This window comes from Paramacrobiotus metropolitanus, unplaced genomic scaffold (assembly GCF_019649055.1).
Source record: "Paramacrobiotus metropolitanus isolate TYO unplaced genomic scaffold, Prichtersi_v1.0 Parri_scaffold0000128, whole genome shotgun sequence".
NCBI classification, from domain to species: domain Eukaryota; kingdom Metazoa; phylum Tardigrada; class Eutardigrada; order Parachela; family Macrobiotidae; genus Paramacrobiotus; species Paramacrobiotus metropolitanus.
Window position 1 is genome coordinate 137,846 of NW_026570348.1, and position 26,963 is coordinate 164,808.

Consider the following 26,963-nt stretch of genomic DNA (forward strand, 5'->3'; position numbering starts at 1 on the left):
CATCACACCAATTCGAAAGAGATCGTTCGAAATTTTCTACAGCATTTAGATAAAACCGCTGCCGAACAACGGACGGGCATTTCGCGAGAACGACAACATTGTATATACAATTGTACCATGGTATATAGTATTTTCCCGGAAATTAGCAGTTGTTCGTTATATTGGCAAATATATTTGCCAATACAACGAACAACTACTCTGCTACTTTCCGGAGCGGATGACGGCCAAGGCCGAGCAAATCATACACGATCAAGATCCCAACCACAGCCCGTTCTATCTACTTCCCCACGCCCGTTCCGCACAATGGTATTGATCAGTTCGGCGCCGTATTACAAGTTATGCCCAAGTATCAACTGCGTCCGCTGGTTCGCTCCTTCACGGACCAGTTTCGCGAACGCAAAAAGCAGCTTAGGAAGCTCCTGCATTCGACGTGACATGATAGTGCACTGGTGAGTTTTTTATGCTGAACAGAAAACAAATTAATAAACTCTAGCGCTACTGAAGTGTCGTAATAACACTAAGAATCTTGCGCATCGATGGATGACCTTTACACTGCGTATATATTAGCATTCCGCGTAGTGGAATAAGAACAAACCTAACGAATACATTAAAAGTCACCCCGCTGTGCGAAATTTGATTTCAGGGCTCATTCAGGTCGTGGACGAACAGTTTAAACGCTTAGTGGACGCTTTGACGTATATCGGCGCCATTAACAACACCATTTAACAGTGTTTATTGCCGATAACGCGGCGTCATTGGTGGGCACGACCTCCATCGGACGGGGCGCCAACCGCGGCAGTAACTGGCCACTGCGTTTGGGCAAGGGCTCGCTGTTTGAAGGCGGAGTGCGGTCGTTCATCTCGTCACCGGCACTACAGCGCCGCGGTCACATAACCAATCAGCTCATTCACATCACCGACTGGCTGCCGACGTTGTATGAAGCAGCCGGTGGAAACCTGGACGATCTCCATAAGAATTGCCAGCATGAGCCAGTGGACGTCTTTAACACAAGGGCTCAATTATGGGCCAAGCAGGGAGCTGGTGAACAACATCGATTCCAGAACGGGAGCGTACGCTATAATCTACCAGGATAAATACGGAGGACCGTATAAAATTTACGGTTAGTTTTGTACGATCTTATAGAAACGTGAAATTTACTTGTCGTCTACAATATATATGCATATCAAACTGTAAAAAAAAATCTCTTTCCGTTAATAGCGTGCTGTCATTATAAATCTGACCTTTCAGGCGGGAACCTTTGTATGCATACTTATTTTGGATAGTAAGTTCACAAACTAGAAAACAGTTTCTAATGCTGGCAAATCGCTCAAAAAATGCTTGAAAAGAACACGAACCTTTTGCCCTTTTCGCATAGTACTGCGTTTAATGCTACTCGTGGTAAAGAATACGTAGGGCGTATTGTTGTGGGGAAACGGAAGGCACTACACGCGGTAATTCAATGAAAATCTGGATTCCCACATCAGTACGGTGCAATTTCCCAGAAGGCGAGGAAGTATGGACCTGTCGACCATATCTGAGCGACTGCTTATTCGACCTAATTAACGATCCATGCGAGACCATCAATATCGCCTCATTTTATCCGCGTATACTGAAGATGCTCCGACAAAAACTCAGCGTGTATAATCAGTCGGTGTACCCGTTCCAGTATAAGCGCTTCCCATCCTGACCTCCATTAGGGTTGTGGACGCCCTGGCTGGATCGCGACCAGGTGTACGATGCTGATCCGCTGACACATACAAGTAGCACATTCATGCCGACATCGCTTGTTAAATTCGAAACTGTCTACCGGTATAATCGGTTTGTAAACGTTCTAGATCTCCCAGCTCAAAAGGAGCGGTCAGCGGAAAGTCATAAGATGCCGGCCATATATGCGTAATCATATGCAAGGACAAAAATTAATATATTTGCTACGGTAGGTGTTGTTACTGCTGTCTGATGTCCTCCTATGATTGTATTGTTATTGGTAGCTTGCCCTGTTGTTATTAAAAGCGGGAAATTCAAAATACGTCGGCTTGTACCATTTTGGCGAGCTATCGGATTGAGTTCGTAGTACTCAATCATCGCTTTTTCTTTATTCAGCATGCATAATGACCTGCAGCGCTAGTGAGTAATACCAGCTAAACAAAAATAAAAAAGCGTCCAAAGCTCCCTATGGTTAGCCTTCTTCCTACAGATATTGCCTGAATTGCGAATTGCAATACGTAGGTTTGTTCGGTCCGCAGAACTACGGTATTAGCCAATGTATCCGTATACCAATATGGCAACATCACAGATTAATCATGGCTGAACTCGGCAACCGTTGCCCAATATCCTAATAAGTTGACCGCGCATGCTCATGATATCTCATCATCAACGTAATTCATTTGGGGGTTTCCTTAAGCGGTTGCCTGGCTGGTTTCTTGATGCAGAACTCCGAGTTCCAGTGAAAGGGATCAGCGGTATGCATTGTGCATTTTAACAGAGCCGCGCCTATCAGGCATTGTCAGGTTTGCACGCACAGTGACCCCCATCTGTACCGCTGTGTTAATTATTAGCAGGATATCGAGTCGATATTACCGACACTCCCATAGAAATCATATCCGTGAAGTGCCTGCCGATAGTGGCGGATGTATTGGGTACAAACAACGGCACTAATTGTGTTGCATATTGTACAACAGGACAAAAATGATTACCCATTCAGCGTGAATCCTATTTAATTTCAATCTCGCGACAATCAGCGGCTACGTCAGTGCATCCTTGCAGCTAACATTTTGTGGTTACACACTTATACTGGTTCGTGGGCGGCCGTAGACAAATAAGCCTTCTTATTTATGAACGTATCGCGTTTCAGGGTGGCACGGTTTACATAATTATTGTTGCAACATTCTCCCACACGGACAAAAACTGTACGTTGATTCTAAAGCATTGCTATAGATGTAGAAAAAATGTTGCATATTACACTTATTTGAGTTACTTACTACTGTACTCGTACTAGTCAAGATCTTGTTGTATACGTTTAACATGCGCATGTAATTAAAACTGCAACGCATGCACTATTCATCATTTTTTTCAAAGTTTAAATTTCGATCATTTCAAGTAGTGTAAACCTGGGTTAGTCCATCTGATCTGTGAACTGACTGCTGTCGATTAAAGCGTTATGACAAAACAACCTTATGACATAATAATTAGCTATAACTTTAAAGTGAAACCGAATCTGTTTACGCACCAGGAGATATCTAATACTCATCCAGGCATATAGAGCCTCCCGGAGACGCGCCAGGTGACCTAACAACGAGATGCAGCCGATAATCTTTCCTTCATCATTCATCCTTGGCTTTAAATGCATCAAAATCAGTGGATGTCGTTGAATTATAGTGTGATTGTTTTTTCTCATGCGAGTGACCTTTTATAAAATTGCGATTTGCGATTGGCCTTTCGGTTGATATCAGAATGATTTCAGTGAATGTTTTCTTATCGGTGATATTGCATTGTGCAGTAAGTGTCGTTAGTGTCTCCGCGTTTGTCCATCGTTATTCAAGCCCGTTTGACGACCTTCAGCCGGTGACGGAGCCGCCAGTCACTCGGGTGCAAATGTTACCAAATCCACTCGCACCGAAAGCGAAACCTCACTCGGTGGCGTATCAAGCACTGGTCTCGCAAGTCAATCGTTATGCTAGTATGCTGACCGGCATTAGAAGAAAGCACAAGACCGGACCAATGGCGGAGTTGCAGTCGCCCGTTGAGGCGCCAGTGAAGACTGGCTCGCCCTTCTTTGACCATAGCCTGCTAAAAACTCTGGATCCCTTTATGGCAGCGCCACCGTCGCGTCACGATGTTCGTACGATTGCTCCGCAGCTGACCCACCGGAAATCAACTTTCTTACTTCCGGAGAAAACCTACAGAAATTTACCTCCACGAATCGGATGACCCTTAGTATTGTATCTAAATTGCGCTTTGAATTGACAGCACCGAAATTTTCGTATTCTGTACATTTGTTTCGCTGTCACGAAACTCTTTCTTGTAAATACTCCGCAAGATTTTTTCTCGAGCTGTGAAAATTTATTGTACAAATAGCAAAATAATTCTTTATACCGATGCGCGTTAGTACATGTAAGTACATGGAAGACTTTTTGTGAAGCGATGTTTACTCATGGTGTTGTCCATAAAGCATACAGGCTGAGATTATGGTGTGTGGAGATTATGTTGAAACTTACACGACGTTTGTCAGGTATCAATATAGAATTTAAAGAAATGACTCGCAATTTACAAATATCTGCGTATGGACTATACCAAGATATATAGGGTAAACCATTATACCTTGACTATACTGTCACCTGTGTAATGTGTACTCTGTACATACCACTATTTTTCATCATATACGTATATCTACCGTATAATAATAATCGTTGAATTTTACTAACAAACCTGCATCTGCTATGCTTAGACGTCATCGTCCCTATAAAAAGCATCTTACATGTTTGTTCATATATTATACGGGTCACCAAAATTAATTACTGCAAAAAGGTTATGGCTAGGCGTTTGCATATGCGACATGACAAAGCAGATCAGAATCTGATACGTAGTTTTGCACCGGTATAATGGTTTTCTACTACCTGGGATTAGATTCTCCGGGCCTCCGGCTGCTTACCTAAACACTGCATGACTGCGTAAGCAGCATACGATATTTGTATGGAGATCGACGCATGCGAGATTAGCGTTTAGGCAATAAGAAATTAGAATTATGCTGGCCGACCGACTATCTCGGTTAAATTAAGTACTTAATGAAACCCTTAGTTTGCCACGTGCGTGTAGGAAAACGTGATTTATTCAACATTATTGTTTCCATGAAGTCAGCTGACACGTGCTAGAGATTTAATCCACTCTACATGACGCCCCCAGGACATGCTGGGGTGCTGTTTCAGTCTCGAACAGCACCCACAAATCTTAAATCCGGAGGAAACATAAATAACATTGTTCGCTGCTGTTATACCACAAAGGCAAAAAGTCGTAAACTGAATTAATACGATCGGCATATGGATGGTTACGCCTCAGTTAATTCGTATGGAAGACAAAGCTGATGCGGGTAAAACTGGTATACCGAACAGGTGATCTTATAATCTATCATAACAGGCTGTCCACGTATGGCACTAACAATAAGCGCCAAATAAAGACGCGACGTCCCCGTAATTATAAGGCCTTTTCCGTTAGGAGGTCTGTTAACTAAAACGCCGGCGACTGGTTTCGATCGATGTACGTATTTCGTACCACATATTAAGTATCGTAATAATATTATGTTTCGTATGTACTGTATATATATTTGAGAATAAGTAAGCAATCAAATTTGTATCAGTAACTGTTGTGTCCGGGAGTTAGAACCAACACCGTACGTACTACTTTAAATGCACACAACGTCGTACTATATATTCTGCACCATTCACTATTCACCCGCTTCACTATTCTGCACCTGCAAAGCACTGAGTTGAACTAACCTTCGGATCCCTTCCTATAGTATCCTCAATTATGTGAGCAGTAATGGTCTGACCTTAGAGGGGAACAGATTTATGGGATGACTTACGTGCAATTTCACCACTGAACGAAAATTTCCGGGCCACACCGCTCGGAAGAGCAATAAAGTATCACATTGTTACGTAAGTACAAATTAACATTGCGGGCACATTTCAGAACTCGCTTACATTATAATTAAATAATAACCGCTAGGTTCTTTTTTAACGCTTGGCATGTATCTGTACGTGGGTCACTAAGGTCACTCGTTGTATATCGCACTGCCGAAACTATATAAGCGACTAGGCTTCTCCAAAATGGTTATCTCGTTGAAAGTTGCTGTATTAAAGTGGAAGCCAGTTTAACTATCCAGTATTAACTTGTGACTTATGCGCTTTTGTGCGTTTTTGTAATGGAACGCGATCGTGTGACGAAGGAGGCTTGTATTAGCCGTTTTTCGGTATAAAAAAAACACAGCCTTTATTGCGTCTTCGTGTAAGGTTAGCCAGGCTAACCTTCGTGTAAGGTTAGCCACACAGTACAAATCGTTGTGTGGCTAACCTTAAGCGCAGACAATGGCCATCTGCAAAAAGCTAAATCGTGTACGTCAGCGTGTATTCCAGTTTGGGTGCTGGGTTATGGTTATTGTGCTCCACGTGCCAGCCACGGTGCTGGTGTGGGGTGACTATTATTTGCAGCCAGCAGCAACATCCGACAATGACATCATCTCGTGTCAAAGAGACTTCTTTTGTTTCTTCATCAATACCGAATCACAGCTCTACCCGACTATTTCGCTGTTCTGTTTGGCGACATTTGCATTTAATAGCCGACTATTTATCAGTGCACTGGTTCACATGAAACGCCTGGTTATCTTACTAAAAAGGTCCACATTTCTCACAGCAGCTGGGAAAGGGTTGGATTGCCGTGCATGTGGTCAGTTTCTCGTTTTTGGCGCATGCCGTTGTTACGTTTGTGAAGCTGTTGAAAATTAGTCAGGAAAATTTCAATATGACTAATTTTGCCTTTTTTAATGTGACGGTACATGACCGGCAGTTAGGTCAGACGGCAATCGGATTAGGGAGCATGCTAGTATTTCAAATCGTTCACTCGGCTCTAATTCTTCTTCTGCTCGGATTTGGTCACACTGCTAAGTTTTTTTCCCAACAAATGCGACAACATATCGAAAATGGAATTTTTAGCGGTAATGCATATTTTAGCGGTAATACAAGCGCTAGAACATAAACTAGCGAAACTGTTTGACCATACTAATGCCTTTATCGGCTGGCCGATCGTTGCGCTGTTCATCGCCTTTTTGGTTTCTGCTGTTGTGTGTGTTCCCCAGATGCTTGAGCAGGATCAAAAACTCAACACCGCAGCGATCGCCAGTTTTCTGGCATTTCCACTGTATTATGGCTGTTTGATAATTTTTATCGTGATTTCCGCGGAATGGGCTGCTGAACAGGTACTGGTACGATACTTGTTCACTGACCTTTTAGGGCAAATAAGACATGCACTATCGTCACATTCATCGTTTCCGTTATCTGCTTGCCATAAAATATTATGCTAAATTTAATGTCATAAACAGAAATACGTATTGAATATTAATTAATATTAATTAATCCCAGATCCAACGTACCGTGTACGGCGTGCACATAAGTGACTATGTCACTGCGTTCAATCAATATCCTCACAGTGGTTATACTTGTAAGCAGTAATTAATTTTTATTTTCTTTAGTTAACAATTTTATAGGCAAATTGTTCCTAAATTTTGAAAAGTTCATGTTAATCTTGCTGTTATCCTGCTTTAGAGATTCCAGACCATCAAAACTTGGTACAGTTACAGCATGAGAGCAAGTCGCAGTAATGTGCGTGTAAGTACATACTTATGTAAACGTCCATTTATGGTTTATCAACTTTCCCTGTATTAGTGGCATAATACGAAGCCGGAAATATTTATTTCTGTAACATTAATTTCACCCGACGACGGTTTGGTCAAAAGTTGTCGGATTTTGATGCTACATTTCTTTCGCGTGTTGGCACGGGTTGGACCGTATATACTGGAGCGCGGGACAGGCTCCACTCCCATCAGTGAAGACAATGAATCTGCGTTTAGCCAGAACCGCCCATCACTGGAACTGTACAATATCAGTTGCAAATACTTCACTGCCGCGAAGCTGCTTTCTTTAAACCGTGCCGCATTGTTGCAGGTATTTCATAACGGTGTTTACTGTATGTATTTATATGATGTTTTTTCTCCGTTGACAGACACATAATCTTGTACATACGTATGTATACAGAACACAGTATGTATACAGAACACAGTATTATAGCGCTAGCACATGTTAATACGGTTCCGCAACGGAATCTTTGCTGTAGGCTGTAGCGCACTTTCCTAAATCATAAGGGTGCTGCCTATTCGATCATACAAATGCTGATTGATTAATAATGTTCGTATTCATATTTTGTCGTAGATGGCAGCTTATTTGGTGACCATTGTGACATTTATGTGGGCGCGGCGTGGACAACCGCCATCCGCTGCTGCTGCGCTGCAGTGACCTGTGGCACGTCACCGCTATGGAACCTACGCGAAATAAAGTTTAAGTTTCCCATCAAAATTCTGCGCGTGTTATTACCATGCATGCATGAAAACGGGAATGCTTTCATAGTAATTCAATGGGAATACAGATTACACGAGTGCTGATTACTGATTAGCTAGCTAGTCATGTAATTGAAAATGTGCAGTTTCGCTGTGCAGCTTTTGAGTTTTCCGATGATCTCGACAGTCATATTATAATACCTATGAACTTTTTAATTATACGAACTACCTTTTCTGTGAGAGCGTTCATTTTGCAGAGTGATTGATGCTTTTTAATTAGATTATCTTCGTCTGTACTACATAAGTGAGAAATACCAGGAGTATAACTTAAATAATACTTGAGCGCAAGGCGTTGCCGTTTGTTAATTATTAAATATATTATACTGAATAACATTATTCCTAGTAACGTAGAGCAGTTTCAAGACTTAGCAACCAAAAATCGTAAAAAAGTGCGCACGTACTTAGCAGAAACCGTCTGCAGTTCATTTGCATACTATTTTTCACAAAAACTTTCCCCAGATCATAAAGAAATATTTTGTCAGATCCAGTGACGGTACGCATTACGCTCGATTTATCACTCTCAGCATCAGCATACCGTAAGATTGGTCGTAACAAATTTTAGCATTCTGATAGAATGTCCACTGTCCGAGTATGCTTGGTTGTAATCTGCATCGCTGCCGTTTTCCACGGCAGTCTTGCACAGTGGTATAATCAGCCAGACCAGTACGCCTTTGCCGCTCGTCAAATGCAACACCCCTATGCCTATGCCGACGATTACTCATATGGACGCGGCATGCCCGCCCCGGACAGCGCCTACAATATGATGGCCCCGGAACGAAGCCGACGGGGTTCTTACCAGGCGCATATTTTTAAAGGATAATGGAGGAGTGGATGTAGTAATGTTCGTTTCAGTTATTAATGCTGTTGTGATAACCCGTGCATGCAAGACAATATTACAATAAAAATTATGATTCAAACACCGTATGCATCAGCATCATCTAATGTACAGAGTGCGCACAAATGACTGGAACCACTACCCTAATGTCCTATTCGGACATTCTGTTTAAGTTTAAAGGGGCCACTTACAAAAATTCTTCCCGCCACCGGATTCACAGTAAATCGGGTACTACCATATTATCTATGTAAAGCATGTAAAGGGAAGTTCAGAACTGCAACTAATCGGTCTTTAAAATTTCATGTTTGATAAGAAATTAGTTATGAACTTAAGCTTTATTAATCTGGCACTTCTAGATATTTCTCAAGAGGCACAATTTATTACAAAAGCTAAGTACATTTTAACGGCGGTGTCCTTATAATTGTCTTTATCTTTATAGGTATTGTAGCGGTGGTATTTGTATGACCAATAAGACCATCCAGCTGTTCCTTATTCCATCGCGTTATGAATTTCCGTTCATTTTACCGGCTAGCTGTCTTTACAATTTTTATAATTCCACTATAAGCTGCGGAGTGCGGACTATGTTTTCCCACTGTAATTTTCTTCTGAACTTCGTAAATGGACATCGTATGGTGCTTCATTTTCGCCGTTGGGGTAAATTGCGGGGAGTGCCAGCAACGTTGTATACTTCCTACGAATTGCATCAATACTGTACCTATGTCACACAAAATTACGCTGTGAACGCATGTTGTATTGTAAGTACACCTACCACGATTTCACAGCAATACCTACCGAAAGCACCTTGCAACTCTTTATAATATGTAACGTAACAATTTGCTCGATAACAGTGTTGTTTTTTCTTGTGTTACTGCGTATCAAGGCCCTGTTCGTCTTTCAGTGATATTCAGTTATTTTTGACAGCAACTCTGACACTCCGAACGAATTTTTGGCAAAGGTATACCAAACTGCCGGTATCGCATGATCGAATCTGGATACCTTCTAGGCATCCACGTCTTTGTTAACTTTTAAAAAATGACTGGTTATCCGCCTATTTAAACTGTAGCACAGTGGAGAGCGAGAGCACATAACTTAAACAGAAAAAATTAGTTCATTGTTGTTCAATTCACTTTGACGTGGATTCCATACAATTCATTTAAGGCCAACGTAACTAAGTCGCCGGCATTCTGCAGCACGCTGTGTGATTTCAGACCACTTATATCTGCATTCACAGCACAGGTTTGTTGATAATTGTGTTTTTGCTAATATGCAGTTAAGATTGTAATTTTTGAGCGTTTAAGTTCCCAAAGCCGTGCTCTTGGAGCCCTTAACAAACTGTAGCAAGTTTATTAGAAATATTAGTTTTGATTAACAATTAATTTAAAGAACGCCATAATTTATATTTCCAAAAAATACATCACCTTTCCTTGCACAATTAATCAGCCGTTACAGAACCCGAAATAATGGAAGCTTCAAAAGGTCAACTTGTTTTCGCTGTGTTCAGCTATCGGCAATTATGCTGGCAGATTTATCTGACAAGTTGTGAACCGTATGTTTCGCCCCTGTTGTGTCGACATGCTAATCAATAAATTAAATGCACTTGAAATTAACGAGTCGTAATAAAACAGTTTATTGCAGTTACCTATAGATGACCCATTGTTTTATGGTGTTTGTTTTCTGTGTTTTCAGTATGGACGGATCAAAAGTCTTTATCGTCGCGCTGATGTTGGTGTCGGTCGCTCTAGGGTATCCTAAACCTGTAGCATACCGGCCGACTTATTATGAACCCGCTCCTGTCGCCTACCGACCGCGCACGTCCAGCTGGGATCGCGCCCGCGCGGCTGCGGATATTGGCAACTCCTTGGCCGGCCTCGGTGGCCAGGTGTACAGCATAACTTGCGACCAGTGCTACTGTAGTGACGGCACCATCGTTTGTTAGCGACCACATCATCATCTTATGACTGTGTCCTTCTTTGTACTTGAAACTGCATAATACTACAAAAACAATATTCGACAATCTGAGCAGGTTAACCGTATCTACAGTATGATAGTAGCTGAAATTATTTAGTAAAGCATCCAGTGAGAAGAGTGGGCAAGTGAAAATAATCCGCTACCAATAAAAACGATCCAAAGGTCAAAATAATCTTCCTACTTCCTACTTGTTATGCTCAGTGTCGTATGGTACTTCTAGATACTCAGTGTCGTATGGCAGGGTACGTACAGATATACCGCAAATCCAAACCAGTCTTTCTACAGTTTTTTTTTCACATTTGAATCCAACATTTTCCCAATAAAAAACAAATAAAACCAAAAGCGCAACAAAACAATGAACGTGTCGGCACAATATCTCCGTATCACATGTGCCAATCTCATTATATTAACGTCCAACGGAAATATGCCGGAATATAATTGCAACGATTCCCTTCACTTCACAATTCAACATGTCCATGTGCGGTATTATGTATGGGAATCTCGTTCTCCTCTTCTTGCACATCCTCCTTCATCTCCTCCATCCGCGGCTCCACCACGCCCACCACACCACCGCCCTTCCCCGCATAAAACTGCTCCAGCAACTCACGAATCTCGTCATCGTATCCCTTCCATTCCGGGATGATCCGCATGGCACTGGTCAATTTCGGCTCCTTCGTCAGGGGATTATTGCACAGATCGATGGTCTTGGCCCAGGTTTTCGACTGATCATCGCACCAGGTCTCGCACCACAGCCATTCCTGCGGGAGGGATTTGATGGGCACCTGGAAGATCATGTTGTTCGGCAAATCTTGGTCGAGATTGGACAGACTGTTGGGGTCTTGGGAGAGGCCCTGGTACTGGGCTCGCAAGCGGTCTCCGGCGGCGATCTTGCGGAATTTGACCAGATCCACCACGTACAGCGCGGAGATGTGGTACCTCCGGTGGCCGAGATGCGTCGCCCAGTAGCCGGACTTCCAGAAGCGGAAACCGTCCATTTCCGTGCGACTGTCGCAGAACGGTGTGTAACCATACGGAGCGCCCTACAGAAGAAAAAGGCACAGCTAAAAGTAAAGCTGGCAGAATATGTTACAGGTCGATTGCGACGAGCGAGCATCAGCATTTCCAAATATTCTGTAAGGTACAATTTTGTGCACTCATCCACTGACTGAATGATTACCAAGGTACTACTATACTTAGTTAATTAGCAAAAGATAATCTAAATTTTTGTTAATTATCAAAAGATAATCTTGAACTAACGTCCAAACACGCGAGTTTATACAATACGATGTACTGTACATGCGTAATGCATTTTATATCAGATACCTGTATAATGTAATAAGTATAATAAAACACGGTCAAATTTCTTACATCTTGTTTAATTAGTTATTATGATCAGTATGCCCTACTGCAGGTAAAAATATGGAAACCTTAGCAATTACAGAAACAGCCAGGCCTAATGATTGGTAGCAATAACGTTGCATCGAAAAGATGCAATACCCCATTTGTCAACCTTTGTACTACGACGAACTACGAAAAACACCCACGTCACAAAGCACATACGAGTCCGTTTCTTCGTCATGAAACAATTACTTAACCGGGAATATTCCGGAACCGCAAACACAGCTACTGCTCTTCATCAGACTTAATGTAATTTCTCAAAATACTGCATAATTCTTTTTTATTAAAATAGTAGCATTGGTTCTCATAGCCGTGACTGTTTACAGTACATACCTGCAAATCGAGATCCCGCAGCTCTTTCATGTCGGCTCGGACAATCTGATCGGCATCCACAAAGATGATTTTCTTCACCGACAACGGGAACAGCACATCCAGGAACAAAATCTTATAGCCCCAAATCAACCGCTGCTTCTCCGACTGCCGGTGCAGCCACCGCGGCCATTTATACTCCACCAACTCAAACTGGAACCCATAATGACTGGCCATGTACGGGAGAAATTCCTTAAACTGCGGCGACAGATAATTCTTCAAAAACCAGAACTTCACCGGGGTCTTGGTGTTCTTAACAACGGATAACATCATCAGCCGCAGGAAGCGCTCATACAGATGCCCACTGGCCAGGGAGAAGATGTTGATGACATCGTCCTCCGGTGCGGTGACCGTGGCCACGTCCTCCCCGCTGTGCCAGTAGCTGGAGATGGAGTCTAGGATGCCGGTGCCGGCTTTCTTATCGGCGCTGGCGGCCGCCTCACTTAGGACGTCTTCGCGTTCCATGCCGCTGCGTTTGCGGACGCTGATGGTCAGCATTTTCGTGCTGAAGGAACTGACGACCACACGCACTTGTTCGGCATCTGAGCCGTCCTTTTCCGTGCCTTCGGTCGTGGCGAAATTATAAATATCGCGCGATCTGCCTTCTCGTAATCTAAAGAAAAATATTCAAAAGGTTGAAAAAAATACCAAAAAAATGCAGATTACCGAAGTTTTATTATAAAAATCGGATAATTATTTCGGAATATCCATTCTATACGAAAAAAAATATTTACAAAAAAGAATATTCAAAATATCCATGCTATACGAAACCAACTCCCAAATATCCACTTTGTACAACAAAATGCAATCACAAGAGTCAGTTCTTATCCCAAACAGTCCATGTATTACGTTAGCACACGCAGGTATTATGTTATAACACCGAACTCAGAGTCAGTAATTTCGTGACAGCAAAAATTTTTATATTGAACATATTTGCCAATTGCCAGTAAAAATTACGGCAAAAAACGAAAATTGTAAAACAACTTTCAGAAGAAAGAAGAACTTTTCCACACGCTGTACTTACTTCATAATCCACGCTCCAGGATTGGCCTTAAACTGGAAATACCCCAAATTCGCCATGACAATCGTATCGACCATTCCCGGACTGGACGGTGTCCCCAGGATGAACTGCGTCCCGCGGGGCGGCTGATCTGTACTCTGATCCTTGGCCGAACCCTCCAGCAGCAGATTCACCAACTCAAACTCCCCGTGCACCCCGCGTCCGTCCACTTCATTCAAGCGAATATTGTCCAGATCGTACACGGCATACTTGGCTTCCGTCAGCCAGTTATCCGGTGGCTGGAGATTCATCGTTAAGAGCGCGGTATGGGGCAGAGCGGGGAAGCGCGCCACAGCATAACCCGCCGCAATGGAGCCGTTCGTCGAGAACGTCAGTTTGGACTCGACAATTAAGCGGTAGAAACTCTTCAGCGGCAGTTCCGACAGTTTATCACGGCAGTTGAAGAAGATGCGGATGCGACAGTTGAGCGTTTCGTGCAGGACCATCAGGAGCGGAGTGACTTTCTGTGCTTCCTTGGAAAGTGGATCGGCAATAAAGGTTATGTCAAACGCCGGTCGATCGGGATTGCGGGCGTCGATATTCACTACGGAATGCTCTGTTTCGCTGTACAACACTTTCAGACGCTTCTTCGCCTCCTCCGTGTTCCCTAGATTAACACAAACGCTTCACTTAACTCCTACGACATCTGTGCTGTCTTGTCTTTCTGGGCTTAAAGTTATTTTATACAAAAAAAACATACAGTTACAGGAGCCATCAAAATTAAAACCACTAATAACCATTTCAATTTTTAAAACTTAACTCAATAAAGATTTCGAAGTATTATGCGAGTGACTTGGTATCATATAAGTACTTAACTGAAGCGGTGCCATCACGGTTGTCATAAGCAGCCCGTACACTACGTATCGTGCATTCCAACGTGCATTATACGAGTATTATCGATATGATGAGATCAGCCAATTCGGAGCGGCGGAGCTCAGTCAGCTCACCACACCGGACAAAATAACCAGTAAAAAAGAAATCCTTGGGAAACTTCGAAGTACAGAGGCTTACAGATTCGAAAAACCATTTTCAAACAGACGTTCGAACAAGAAACGTCAAAAATAATAAGTCACGTCAAAAAATGACTCGCTCCTACGAACCTTGGTTTTTAAAAATTGTTTCTTATCTTAAAACAATAAAGAATGTCCTGAAAATTACTTTGATATTAACAAGCCGAAGCATTAAGGGTAGATTTCCACATATGAAAAGAATAAGAATGCTGTAGCGTCAGCAATAATTTTCGAGAGTACATACCTGCCATTTCATTAATGAAAAAAAATATTCTTAAGCACCTTCTAAATTCTTGCTTGTTACTCGATTACTGTACAGTACCTAATCCACTCAGAACAGCGGACGTCATCATGACCACATCGGAAACCTGCTCAGCCGAGGCGAAAACATGCAGTCGGTTGAGTTCCGTCGACAGCTTCGTCGCACCGTACGTCCCGGTGAACTTCTCCAACAACTGGAAATCATCGGCGCCGAAATCATCAGTCACGGGAGCTATGATATACCCGTTAGCGACAACGCCAGATTCGCCCGGTTTGAGACTGAATTGCTGCTGAGCGTACAGGCTGTGGATCTTCAAAAAGTCCAACGATAATTCCTTCAATCCGGAATTAAATGCCGCCATATCCATGCCATTTACTTCGAAATCCTGCAGCGTTTTCATGCCTAAAGAATAATAAAACGCCGGCGTCCTAATTAATGACGAATGCAGTGCTTCGTCGTGTATTTCAGCGCGGATACAATACAATATTTTTTGTCATCAAAAAGTTTTTTTTCTTCAATTTTTTCCTGATCAAACGGATTATTTTTCACATTTTCTCCAAAAAATAGATGTGATCTTTTTTTTACGAGGAGAGTATTCTTCTTGTACAAACAGAACCTTTTCTCTCACCTGCAAGCAGTTCGGCAACGTTCTCCTCCTTGAGCAATTTGGTAACGAAATTCCGTGCCATATTAACCGTCTGCGTTTCCATCGCCACTTGGATGGCTTTGGTGATCAGGTGGCTTGACCCGTCGAACTGCACATTCCCCGGGTTGAAGATAAAGGCCACACGGAGGTTGTTGCTGGTTTTACTCTGTTTCACGGCGGTGTAGAACAGATCCCGACCGGCAGACGTTTCCGGATCTGCAGCCACCCACATGGTCACCGGGTACGGACCTTCATCTTCGTGCTTAACCAGGTAAAACGAAGCGGCAGCCATTGTCGCAGTCCTGGTAAAATTATTAAATGATTTCCCCTTGTTATCGTTTGAAGGCATGCACATTTCTAAAAATCGTTTAATAGCACAAAAGTATGACGTTCTAGCGGTTTTTTTCCCGTCTGGCATACAAGATAACGGCTGAAATACATATTTTGTTAGATCCATCCTACCTGTGTAAATCGACACATTCTATTTTTGTAAATGATTTTCATGCACCGTTTAAATCTAACTACAGCAAACAAGACCAAGAATGTAGAACAACGGCACGATGTCCCCGTCACTTGATCGGTTACCGCTATGAAAAAATTATTTAGTAATAATATCGACTCGCAGAAGATACAGATATTTTTACCAACTAACAATTGTTGTCACTAGGTATTTCTCAAGAAAATAAACGCAGATAGAAATCCAGACATTTTCTTCTTTCAAAAACAAAGTTGCATCCCTTACAAAGCAAACAAAAACACCTGTTCGTGCTTTGCTGCAATGCAAACCTACCGATCAGCGGGGAGAAGGTGCTGGAACGCTTGAAACGTATAATTCAACGCATCCAAACTTTTCCCACCAAACTCCAGTACATTATACGCTGTTGGATTTAAAATTTGCGGATTCAATCGCGGAACAACATGCGGTTTGCCCATGATATGCGCCACGACATCGGAGAAATCCGTCAGCTCACCTGACGACACATCGCGCTGCAGCACGGAATATACATTGACAATCTCCACCAGCACCTCATTTTCAAACTCCTCCATATTCAGCTTCGATCGATCCAACGGAACGCCGTTCAACAACGCCACCGGAAGGACTCCCAGATTTAGTTTATCCACAAACGCTCGTCCATCGTTGCGGCCATCTTCATACGGCGATTTCTCCCCGAATACCATATCGGCGCTCTCTTTCGGGTATTTACCAGCGAAGTGAGCGATAACCGCTTCCGGTGTCAGTTTTTCAACGGTCGACAATTTCTGGTACAAATCCGTCAGATACGACAACGCTCCATAGGCTGATTTCTTCTCTTCAACGTATTTAAAAGCATTGTACACGGCCAGCGAAGCATCCGTCTTCCCGTGTACACTGGCATCGGGATTCGTAACAAAGACCAAGCCCATACGAATCGGAAGTTTATGGACGTAAAATGATTCCAGTAACCGGAGAATCTCACCGTTCTTCTCCGGCGTCCCGGGATCCATTACGTAAATCAGATTATAAAAATTCTTTTTAATCGCTTTCAGCAGCGTTGGTGGAAACGTGTGGCGAATAAGATCGCGCACGCTGGCCGACCATTCCGAGTATCGTGCATCCTTCTCTAGATCATTGACAAAATTCATCGCCGGATGCCGGAAATCTACTCCGTACTTGGCGCTACTCGACGGCCGGAAATCCATCTCCAAGATGGCGGACAAATCCGGACCCCGGATGCCCAGATCGTGCAACCGCTCCAACAATTTATTCTCCTCGCGTAGGCTATCAAACAACGTATATGCATCCAACAAATCCGTCTCGTACGAGACGCCGTTAATCAGGAACGCCGAACCGCCGGCTTCGACGTTGAGATAATGCGCAAAAACTCCCGATTCCGCTCAATCTCCCCCTTGACTTCCTCGCGCACCGGGATGCGCAGGAGGGTCGGCGCCTGCGTCGGGAAGTTCTGGCTCAAATCCCGTAGCGTCTTCAGGGCATCTGTCGCGCTGCCGGAGTGCGTTTTAGCCACTTTGAGAACTTTTTCCGCAGCCTGGTAGCTCATATCCTGAAACTGCCAGGCTTTCAACGCTGTCAGCTCCGTGTCGGAGCTGTGCAGCAGATACGATTTGAACTGCTCCAGCTGATCCTTTTTCAACGGGAGCCGGTTCTTCAACATCCCGAAATCAAAACCTTCAATGTCGGCGTCCAGCTCCTCATCGGAGCTCAGATCGGCGGTGGAAGCGGCGTCGCCTTCCTGTATTTTACTATCATCCTGTGCTTTGTATTCCGTGGATTTGATGGCCAGCTCGACGCCGTAGCCGGGAATGCGGACGCGGGATGGGTGAGGATTCGGAGGGAGGTAGTGGCGGAATACGTAATGGATATCCGGCTGGGATTCGAGAAACGAGTGCGTCTGGTAGAAGGAAGGGATTAGGATGTTGCCGTAAACGATGATGGTGGCATCGGTGGGGCGGGGCGGTGAGAAATGATGGTCGATGGACATGAGAAGAGGCCTAAAAATTGTCAATCTTAAGATAAAATTGACGCGAATTTTCTTGAAAGAAAGCAGCTTAGATGTACCATGATTATCTGCGTATCTATATTCACTATTTACCGTAATTCGTAAGCATATGGTATTTCCATATGCTTATGGTACTGAAATAACTAACCCATGTTGAGAGTCTCCTGATTCTGGCTTTTATTAAAAAATACGGAATATTCTTATAATAACCAAGATGCCTATTAAAATATTTTAAGATGTTTACAGTGGCTTTCCATGAGTAAAAAAACCTTCCAATGAGTTTCCGAGATTTAAATTCGCAGTTTTAAATGCACATTCCGTGCTTTTGGATGAAAACATGTTTTACCAATGATAAATGACCAAAGATTACAAAAACCGGCATGCATCTGCCAGAAGAAAACCGTCTTCAAAGAAAAAAACACTCAAAAGCTAAAATCAGTTGCAGTCAAATTAACACGAAAATCGTAGTGCGCTGGCTGCCTAGTGAATAACATACTGCGCGAAAAAGGCGAGTTAGATAAAAACAATGTTCAGTTTGTAGAAATGATTGCCAAATTTGAAATTTTTCCCTGCCTCGAGAAATATTTTTCCAAATCTTTGCTGCCGTTTTGTACGTACAAAGCTAATTATAAATCTCACCTGTTGGCGGGTTGTTGCTGGCGGAATCCCACCAAATTCCACTGCAGCTCTTCCAGTCCACACGCGCGTTTCCCATTCCCGAAATCCACGACGACATCCGCGCAGTCCCGCACGATATTCTCCGAATCGACAATCTGTCGGTACATCTCAATGCGCGCCGAATAGTAGCGCAGCGCCAGGGCGAAGAGGAGAAAGTTCTGGCGGACAGGCGACAGCAGCACTTCCCCGATTTCCACGGCGATATCATACTGTTCCTTGTCGCTGACGATCGGTGCCGTGCCCACATGCAGATGCAAGTGCTCCAAGAATTTCCAGAAGAGCGTCGGGCTCTCGTCGTAGAAAAACTCACTGGCTTCCACCAGCAGCGGGGTCTCGTGCCATTTCGTGTAGAGACTGGCCGTGACGGATTTTAGCTTGATGGCGTTCTCGGCATTGATGAACAGGGATAATTGCGATATAAGCATCAGCAGCAAGACGCTGCGGAGCCTCATTTTGGGGAATGTGCGGTGATCAGGACGGTAGATTTCTCTCACAGAAATCCCATAAATAAGGAGATATTCGGAACGTCAGGCACGTAGTAGAATGAGAGCCACGCAAGTGTGGACGGATCGTTTCGACGATCGGCAGAGTAGTGCGGTGCCTTGCGGCGGTGCAATGAAAAGGGAAATGACGTGGGTCGTTTTCACGCGCCAGTCACAACAAATCCACGCACAACACAGGCCTCGGCAATTTTACTAGCAGCAGGGTGCCAGGGTCCTGCACGAACAAGGAACGAAAAAGTTCAGCGAAATTATCACAATAACAGAAAAAAATTTATCAACAAATTCAACACAAAAACAATAATTTTTCATTCCGCAAGTAACGGCAAGTTCTGCAGAAACTGAAGATGAGAAACAAGAAAATAAATCAAAATGGAATTTTTTCGTTCACCACATCATGATTCATGTGTAACGTGACAGCCCTCCCAAGCAGCCGTCTGTTGGCGGTTGCCCGTAACATACAACAGTGGATGCCTAAACTTTAGGCATCCACTATTGAAACCCTACCCTATGTTCTGCCTTTAGGCCCTAAAGGCAGAACATTGAGTAGGGTTTCAATATTTCTGATCTTTTGACTTTTCTAACTGCTTTTAATAATAATTTTGAATCCTGTTTCGGAAAAGTTACTGCATAAATTCCAGAAGTCGGCAAACTTTGACTGATATCCTGTATAAATCCGTATTCTTGGCTGTTCTTATCGAGCGAATGGACTGGTAAGCGTCAGATTGCTGCCGCAGCGTGGATGTGACTTGTGAGGATGAATCAAGGAATGCCAATGGACTGGAAGAGTCAGGATTTTCGCAAGAAATGCGTGGCGGAAATGTAAGTTCTGGGACTGGTTGTGAGTTCTGTAGTATTGCCATTGTTTCTGATAGTATAATACTGTTATTGCACAGGGAGAAAATCCTGCACAAAACTCCTGGCACCAACATCTCAGCAAGCGAACTGGAGAGCAGGATCTTCCAGAAAGCTACCAGCAGGGTGCGTCGTGCGTAGAGCCTTTTTTGCGTTGTTCTCTCTCACCAGAGAATGGTGCAGTTGAGAACGCTGTGAAAGATGTTCCAACGCTAACTCTGCGATTTGTAGGAGGAATACGTTAATTATGTCAAAGCATGCCTGACCAAAGTTCCACTACAAAGTAAGTGCCAATCACTCAATCATCTAGTTGATGGAGTTGGTCACCGATAAAACTGGTGAATACTTAAATACTGCCTGACTTTTGGTACGAATAGAAGAAGACATAAATTTACTTTTTCGGTTCTCAGTGCACAATGAGATTTTTAAATATCGTTGAATTCCATTAATTTCATTTGAACGCCTCACATTGTAGTGCAAAGTTACAGTAAGTACTTGCATGTTACAATTAGTTTAATCGTTTAATATGCAACTTCCTTACTGTTCTATCCAGCGCTTTTTGTTTACTTTTTATTAATTTTCAGTTTTCATAATTTGTATAATATTACGTAAAATGATATGTTAATGAATTATTATTAATTAATGTCAGTAATAGCAGAACTATCAATACTAAAACTAAATAAAATGATAAAATTAACACATGTACGAGTATTCATAAAAATTAGCTGCGCAGACCTGCGTTTACGTTTGATTTGGATCTGAAAATGAGTACAATTTTTTTCTATTCCAGTGGCCAATCGCGCCCAGCATCAAACCGGCCAGCAACCAACCGGTCCAGGCATGAGCGCACCCTCCCAGCAGCCGCAGTCCACCGGCCAGCCGCCCATGTATCCCGGAGGCGAGATGCAGCAGCAGCAGCTCCCTCAAGCCCCCAACCAGCCGCCCATGGGGATGATGCCGGGCCAGGGAGCGGCGCCGGGACAGAACTTCGGCATGATGCCGGGCTATCCCAATCAGCCGCCGTCCCAACAAGCGGGCCAGATGGGACAGTTCGCTGGACAACCGCCCGCCGGCGCCGGCTATCCCCAGCCGCAGCATGTGGGCGGCGGCATGATGATGAATCCCGGGATGCAGGGACAGCAGGGCCGGCCGATGATGATGGCCAGCGGCGGAATGGGCATGCAGGGACAGCCGGGGATGATGCAGCGACAACCGATGCAGCAGTGTAGGTTCATCACATTCCCGACAGTATCGGTACATTCGTGTTTGTTGATGCGGTATTTTGTGCGTCCCTGGTTTTTTGTTATTTCTGATAATGTATGCAATAATAAATTTTCCGTTACTTCTATTTATTTGCAGACTTTTAATTATTCTGATAAACGAATATTTCCAGTTTCGATATGTTTTTGTCGCTTTATTCAGCTAATTACTCACTTAAAAAATACTTACTGACTTGTTATATGAAGAAGAATCATCTTATTTTAGTTAGCTGGCCTTGTGACGTTTTTGGACAAAATGTCCTTATCTTTTCTTCTCCGGAAATCAAGTTGTTTAGTGCATATTTTGCTTTTTAATGCCTTCTCTTTAAATATGTTCGTTATCGCCTTATTTAACTATGGTGGCTACTGGTGGATCGACTTTTCCTTTCTATACGAGCGTTTTATTGTTTGTTCGGTTTCTTTTAAGTGCCATTCCCTCTCAATTTCTGTTGTCATTGCAGTCCCGAGCGGCCAACCCGGCATGAGAGGTCCCTATCCCGAAGGCGTTCGCACAGCCGTCCCACAGAATATGACTCCGGAGCAGCAGCAGCAAATGCGCCAGCAGCTACTCCAGCACCAGGAGCGTATTCGCATGGAACGGGCCAATGCCGCCATGCTCATGGTAAGCGTCGCTGGCCTTCGTTCTCTGATGGTGGCATTCCTTACCTAACCTGTGACGACTCTCTGCAGAGGGACAATCAAGGCATGATCAATCAGAACAACCAGCCGTACAACGCTCCCGCCTACCCGGGATCCATGCAGCCCCGCATGCCCATGATGCCCAACCAGCCGGCCGCGCCACCGTCCGCCGCGCAGCTGAACCAACAACCATCGCTCTTAACCCAGCTGATCAGTGCACCCATTCCTCCGAACCCGCAGTTCCGTCCCAGTGGACCGGTGGGCCAGCCGCCCGGTCAAGGACAGCCAGGAAACATCCCACAGCAACCGGATGCGAGCGGGTACAGTGTCATCCTTAGAGAAAAACTAATCTAAATATTATCGTTAAACTGAAACTGACGATTTTGTGTTTGTAGAACGACAGCCAGACCGCCTTCTGTGGTGGCTCTGCCGCCCAAATCATCCCCGATGGGCATGACGGGCCCACCGTCCAATCAGCCGGGCATGGCACCGTCACCGGCCGGCGAAATCAACCCGGACACGGTACCCATCGGATCGGAGCTGTACAAGAAAAAGCTGGAGGAATTGCAAAAGTTTAAGGATGTCATACAACGGATGCTGTTGAAATTTCGCAACGATCCAGGTGTGTGACCAGCGCCGGGCGACTGGTTTTCCGGGATGATACAATATTAATTTTTGTAGCATAATGTGGGAGTTTTGCTAGCATGTCGTATCATTATCGATTGTTGTTGTTGCAAATTAGTTCTTATTTATTGTTTTTTTCCAGAACGACACCAACAACTGGAACGACTCCGTGGTTTACAAACAACAATTTACGAGAAGTTCGTTCCTTATAACGTCCTGCTGAAATGCGAAGGCATCCTGAGAAACTTTAATTGGGTACGTCTAGAACGTACTAACTTCTGTTTTTCCCGCTTTTGGCGCGGAACTATCAGTCTCCCGTGTTGTGTAGGAGCGAATGGGATTAGGGGAATCATCGGCCGGATCCCCGTTGGAGGAGAAGACGCCGGGCAGTCTGCCGGGATTAACACCGTTAATTGGCGCGGACACCGTGCCGGATGCGCTAGTCCGGGTGGAACGGCCCTCTCTCAAGCCCGTTGCTGAGGTGTTATCGCGAGTGCTAACGGAGCTCAAAGGCGAACAGTTCTCCGCTCTCTGTCAGGCTTGGCGTGCGCGTCTACCGGCGCATCTGGATGATGGGGTTGTGTGGCGGCACGGTGACGCCGAACCGGATGCCGAGAAGGATCTGTCCGATGCCGATGAGGAGATGGGTACGAATAATCTGTTTTACAGTAAATGTTGTATAGAATACTGAATAAAAATGATAACGGAAAAATTATGGCCGAGTTCATTTTTAAACCGGTAATATATTTTGTTGACAGTTTACCTTTGATAAAAAAGGGATATCAAGTGTGATTGCAGGAAAAGTTGTATTCGGTAAAGCTAATGCGAATCCGGGATTGATTGCAGGTTTATCAATCGCCAGTGAGAGCGAACAGATCGCCAAATGGGCAGCGGAAATTCCCGCGGCGCTGCAGCTGGAAGCCGGCTATCTGCAGCGGGATTTCGACATCATCCTGGATGTGGATATGCACCCGGATGGGGAGTTGATCCGCGATGCAAAGGTGCTATATCTCTGCTGCGGACTGAAGAACCATGGAGCAGAGGCGGCGGTTGTCCCGCCCGTGGGTGTCGTGGTGCCCCTGGATTATCCCAAGACGCTCATCGACTACCGGGATATGGATGTGGCGGCGTATGGGGAGTCGGCGTTCCTGAAAGATGTCCGCGGTGTCATGTGGGAATGTTTCACGGGATTGGGAGCGGGGAACGGGTGCAGTCTGGTTGACCTGATGGATGGATGGAGGCAGAGTCTGGTGGCTGTGCAGAATCGCAGTTGATGGTTTAACGCTTGGCCGACGTACTGTCGGAATGATTTTATTTGCTGATATACCCAAGTTATCTTCATGTTAAAAGGTGAAGCCTGGAGCGCAACATAGTACGGCTTACGCGCTTCTTAGGGGAAATTTATTGTGATAATTTCCCTACCTGGTAGACACAGTATATTGTACTGTATTAGCAAGTTTTGGTTTAGAAGGTGTTGTGGAAATTATTGTAGTTGAATATGCATGTAGATTACTACCATTAATCTGGAAATTCCGATGTACTGTACTCGTATACATGTCGACCTGTTGCCGCTGTTTGAATTGATTCTTGTTAGGCTCTTAAAAGACGAACTTATGGCTTGTGTTTTGCCTTTACTGCAGCGGCTTTTCGGTCATGGTGACCATCCTTTCGGTGTATTTATTTTTATTTTCGAATCCCCACAATTAAACCTGTCTCATACTGTGTGTTGGCTGTTCCTCTTCATCTGGAATGGATTATTCATTTAGATTATGGTATACACAACGCCTATAACGGCTTCTTTATAATTATTAACTTAATAATTATTATGTACAGTAACTAGCGACGACGTGTTCAAGTGAGGAACAGCTACATCGAGAAAAATTAGTGCCCGGGTGTTGTTTTTCTTGGCAGCTTTGCTGTGATTTTGTTATTATTGTAATAAAGGGTATTACATCGCAAGGCCGGGCAAGTGATTTATTTTAGTTTTACGAAATTAATATCAACAAAGCAGGACCCCCTGTTTACATGCCGACCGCCCACATCACGGAAGTAAGATTCTGTCTACATCGCAACCGCCTCCACTCTGCAGTGGAAGTCAAGTACAGTACTGTACAATGTGTACATACAATAATGCGTATAATAATCTGGTAGATTTGCATACTAGTTACTAGTATTTTGATTCTGTCTCAATCTGACATTTTACTGTGGATTCTAAGATTCTCTTTCCAGAATCAGAACACCCTTCTTTTGGTAATGGAATTTATGGACAGATAAGATTGTGGCTACCGTTTGGACTTGACTTGTGAGGATGAATCCAGGAATGCCAATAGTGATAGACTGGAAGAGTTGGGAATTTCGTAAAAAATGCATTTCCGAAATGTGAGATCTGGAATTACTGTAGTTTCGAAAATTAGTATCATTAAGTATATACCACTGTTCCTGTTAAGAGATCTGTAGAGCTGTTGTTGTTGTACAGGGAGAAAGTCATGCCCAAAGCGCCAGACTTCAACATATCGGCGCATGAACTGGAGAGCAGGATCTTCCTGAAAGCCACCTGCAGGGTGGGTAGACGCCGTATAGCCTTCTACTGACATTTTTGCATTCGTCATAGAATCGCGGATCTGGAAACGCTGGGAATACTGTGCAATCGCTGACTTGTGGTTTTCAGGAAGAGTACGTCAATTATGTCAAAGCTTGCCTGATCAAAGTCCCTCAGCAAAGTAAGCGTCAATCTATGTTAACAATAATACGGAAATAATTCATTTTTCGATTTTCATCTCCTTTTTCATCTGATCGCATGTGCAGAACTGAGCGCAGCTCGCTTGTAATTGTACAAAGAAAGTATTGTGAATAAATTTACTGCTCATTTTAACTCACAAAAATACTTCTCATTCTGACCGATTTAAATAGAGCACTTTAACACTGTATGACTGAAGCAGAAATTCAAGCTTATTTCGCTCTGCGAACATACAATAAATTCCTGGAATTTAATTGCGATAATGATCATAATGTGAATTTTGAACTATTGACAATGGAAAAAATTTGGCTTTTCTCCGGACATTAATCCAATAATCCTGTATACACTTACCTGCATTGTGCATAATTAAGTACTACGAGTAATCGGTCCAAATTTATTTCTTATATCCTTGTGTGATCGATTAGATGGGATTCCTGCAATTTACTGATTCTGGCTAGGAAGCATTTCGCTACGAAGTTTGCCTAATTCTGTATGTTTTATCCGTGTACTTAAAAGTTAAAATTAAAGTGTGTCGGAGTTTTTAGATTTATTTTAATTAAACTAATTCTCAAGTAATTTCAGATAAATGAACAGATAATTTTTATGATCAGTTTAACAGTGTAATAATTTTATAATAGCGTAATGTAACCGTTAATTTCTTAATCGGAGTAAAATTTACTCTGATTAGGAAATTAATGGTTACATACATTACGCTGTTCATATAAACTGTATTAATATTTAATGAATCTGCCGTCGCACATTGCAGTAGCCAATCGAGCCCAGGCTGCTCAGCAGCAGGCTGACCAGCAGCCAGCGGTTTCCGGCATGGGCGCTGCTTCCCAGCCGCAGTCCACCGGTCAGGCGCCCATTCATTCCGGCGACGAGATGCAGACCCAGCCGCCTGAACCCCCTATCCGACGTCCATGGGAATGATGCCGGGGGAAACGACTGCGTAGGGACAAAATTCCGGCATGATGCCCAGCTGCCTCGGTTACGGGCAACAGTTCTCCGGACAACCGCCCGCCGGCCGCCGACACCAACTATCCTCAGCCGCAATAATTCCCAACTCGCGATGAGTTTTCGTTACTTACACTCCTTTCTCTGTTTTTTTTTGGCTTGTGCGTGCTATTGTAGACTGTAGTTACTTAGGCGATTCGTGTTCATCAAATTTCAAGTAGTGCAGCTATCGCTTGTCGGGTTTGTTAGTTGGTGTATGTTGCCTGTTTTTCAAGGTTTTTTTAAGGGGGAAAATAGTTCGTTTGTTTCTTGCCGAAGCAGTTTTTTGTTACTGGTTTTAAACTTTTAATGAGATCTGAGCTGTTTCCTGTTGATCAGGTAGCAGAACATAAATACAGGCTGCACTGAGGATGGGTAATGCTCACCGTCGGCCTCGGTTTTTGTTTGAAGCAAAAAACCTGTCGGGGCTTTCGAACTGAAAACTTTGTTGCTTCCCAGTGCTTAAATTCA

General features: G+C 43.8%; 3 protein-coding genes and 1 pseudogene across 4 annotated transcripts; 3 read left to right on the forward strand and 1 right to left on the reverse strand.

The window, feature by feature from the left end:
• Positions 1-338: 338 nt before the first annotated feature.
• On the forward strand, positions 339-1,727 carry LOC129598751 (arylsulfatase J-like; annotated as a pseudogene).
• A 9,510-nt stretch (positions 1,728-11,237) lies between these two features.
• Positions 11,238-19,735, reverse strand: LOC129598722 (UDP-glucose:glycoprotein glucosyltransferase 1-like). The gene is given in 8 exon segments (XM_055496753.1): positions 11,238-12,001; positions 12,693-13,341; positions 13,753-14,395; positions 15,121-15,462; positions 15,689-16,008; positions 16,497-17,580; positions 17,583-18,196; positions 18,844-19,735. Coding segments are annotated over 8 exon segments (4,725 nt in total). The 5' UTR covers positions 19,335-19,735; the 3' UTR covers positions 11,238-11,419.
• Positions 19,736-19,915: 180 nt separating this feature from the next.
• Positions 19,916-24,483, forward strand: LOC129598723 (mediator of RNA polymerase II transcription subunit 15-like). Its single transcript, XM_055496754.1, has 10 exons — positions 19,916-20,204; positions 20,279-20,363; positions 20,469-20,520; positions 21,028-21,462; positions 21,958-22,118; positions 22,187-22,455; positions 22,531-22,757; positions 22,902-23,014; positions 23,088-23,406; positions 23,606-24,483. The coding sequence occupies exons 1-10, from the start codon at positions 20,140-20,142 to the stop codon at positions 24,031-24,033; spliced, it is 2,154 nt and encodes a 717-aa protein (XP_055352729.1). The 5' UTR covers positions 19,916-20,139; the 3' UTR covers positions 24,034-24,483.
• Positions 24,484-24,928: 445 nt separating this feature from the next.
• LOC129598748 (mediator of RNA polymerase II transcription subunit 15-like) lies at positions 24,929-26,861 on the forward strand. 2 transcript variants are annotated; one of them, XM_055496786.1, is made up of 4 exons: positions 24,929-25,138; positions 25,236-25,320; positions 25,428-25,479; positions 26,263-26,861. In XM_055496786.1, the coding sequence occupies exons 1-4, from the start codon at positions 25,068-25,070 to the stop codon at positions 26,427-26,429; spliced, it is 375 nt and encodes a 124-aa protein (XP_055352761.1). In that variant the 5' UTR covers positions 24,929-25,067; the 3' UTR covers positions 26,430-26,861. The 2 variants fall into 2 exon arrangements, with proteins under 2 accessions (XP_055352761.1, XP_055352762.1); XM_055496787.1 differs by lacking the exon at positions 26,263-26,861 and adding an exon at positions 25,922-26,249.
• The last annotated feature ends 102 nt before the right edge of the window (positions 26,862-26,963 follow it).

Bases quoted from the DNA above. Each gene is read 5' to 3' on its own strand.
- LOC129598723 (XM_055496754.1), top strand. From the start codon at position 20,140: ATGAATCAAGGAATGCCAATGGACTGGAAGAGTCAGGATTTTCGCAAG. The intron at 20,521-21,027 runs GTAAGTGCCAAT...TTTCTATTCCAG, and splicing joins GACCAAAGTTCCACTACAAA to TGGCCAATCGCGCCCAGCAT. The intron at 22,456-22,530 runs GTACAGTGTCAT...TTGTGTTTGTAG, and splicing joins CAGCAACCGGATGCGAGCGG to AACGACAGCCAGACCGCCTT.
- LOC129598748 (XM_055496786.1), top strand. From the start codon at position 25,068: ATGAATCCAGGAATGCCAATAGTGATAGACTGGAAGAGTTGGGAATTT. The intron at 25,321-25,427 runs GTGGGTAGACGC...TGTGGTTTTCAG, and splicing joins TCCTGAAAGCCACCTGCAGG to GAAGAGTACGTCAATTATGT. The intron at 25,480-26,262 runs GTAAGCGTCAAT...CGCACATTGCAG, and splicing joins GATCAAAGTCCCTCAGCAAA to TAGCCAATCGAGCCCAGGCT.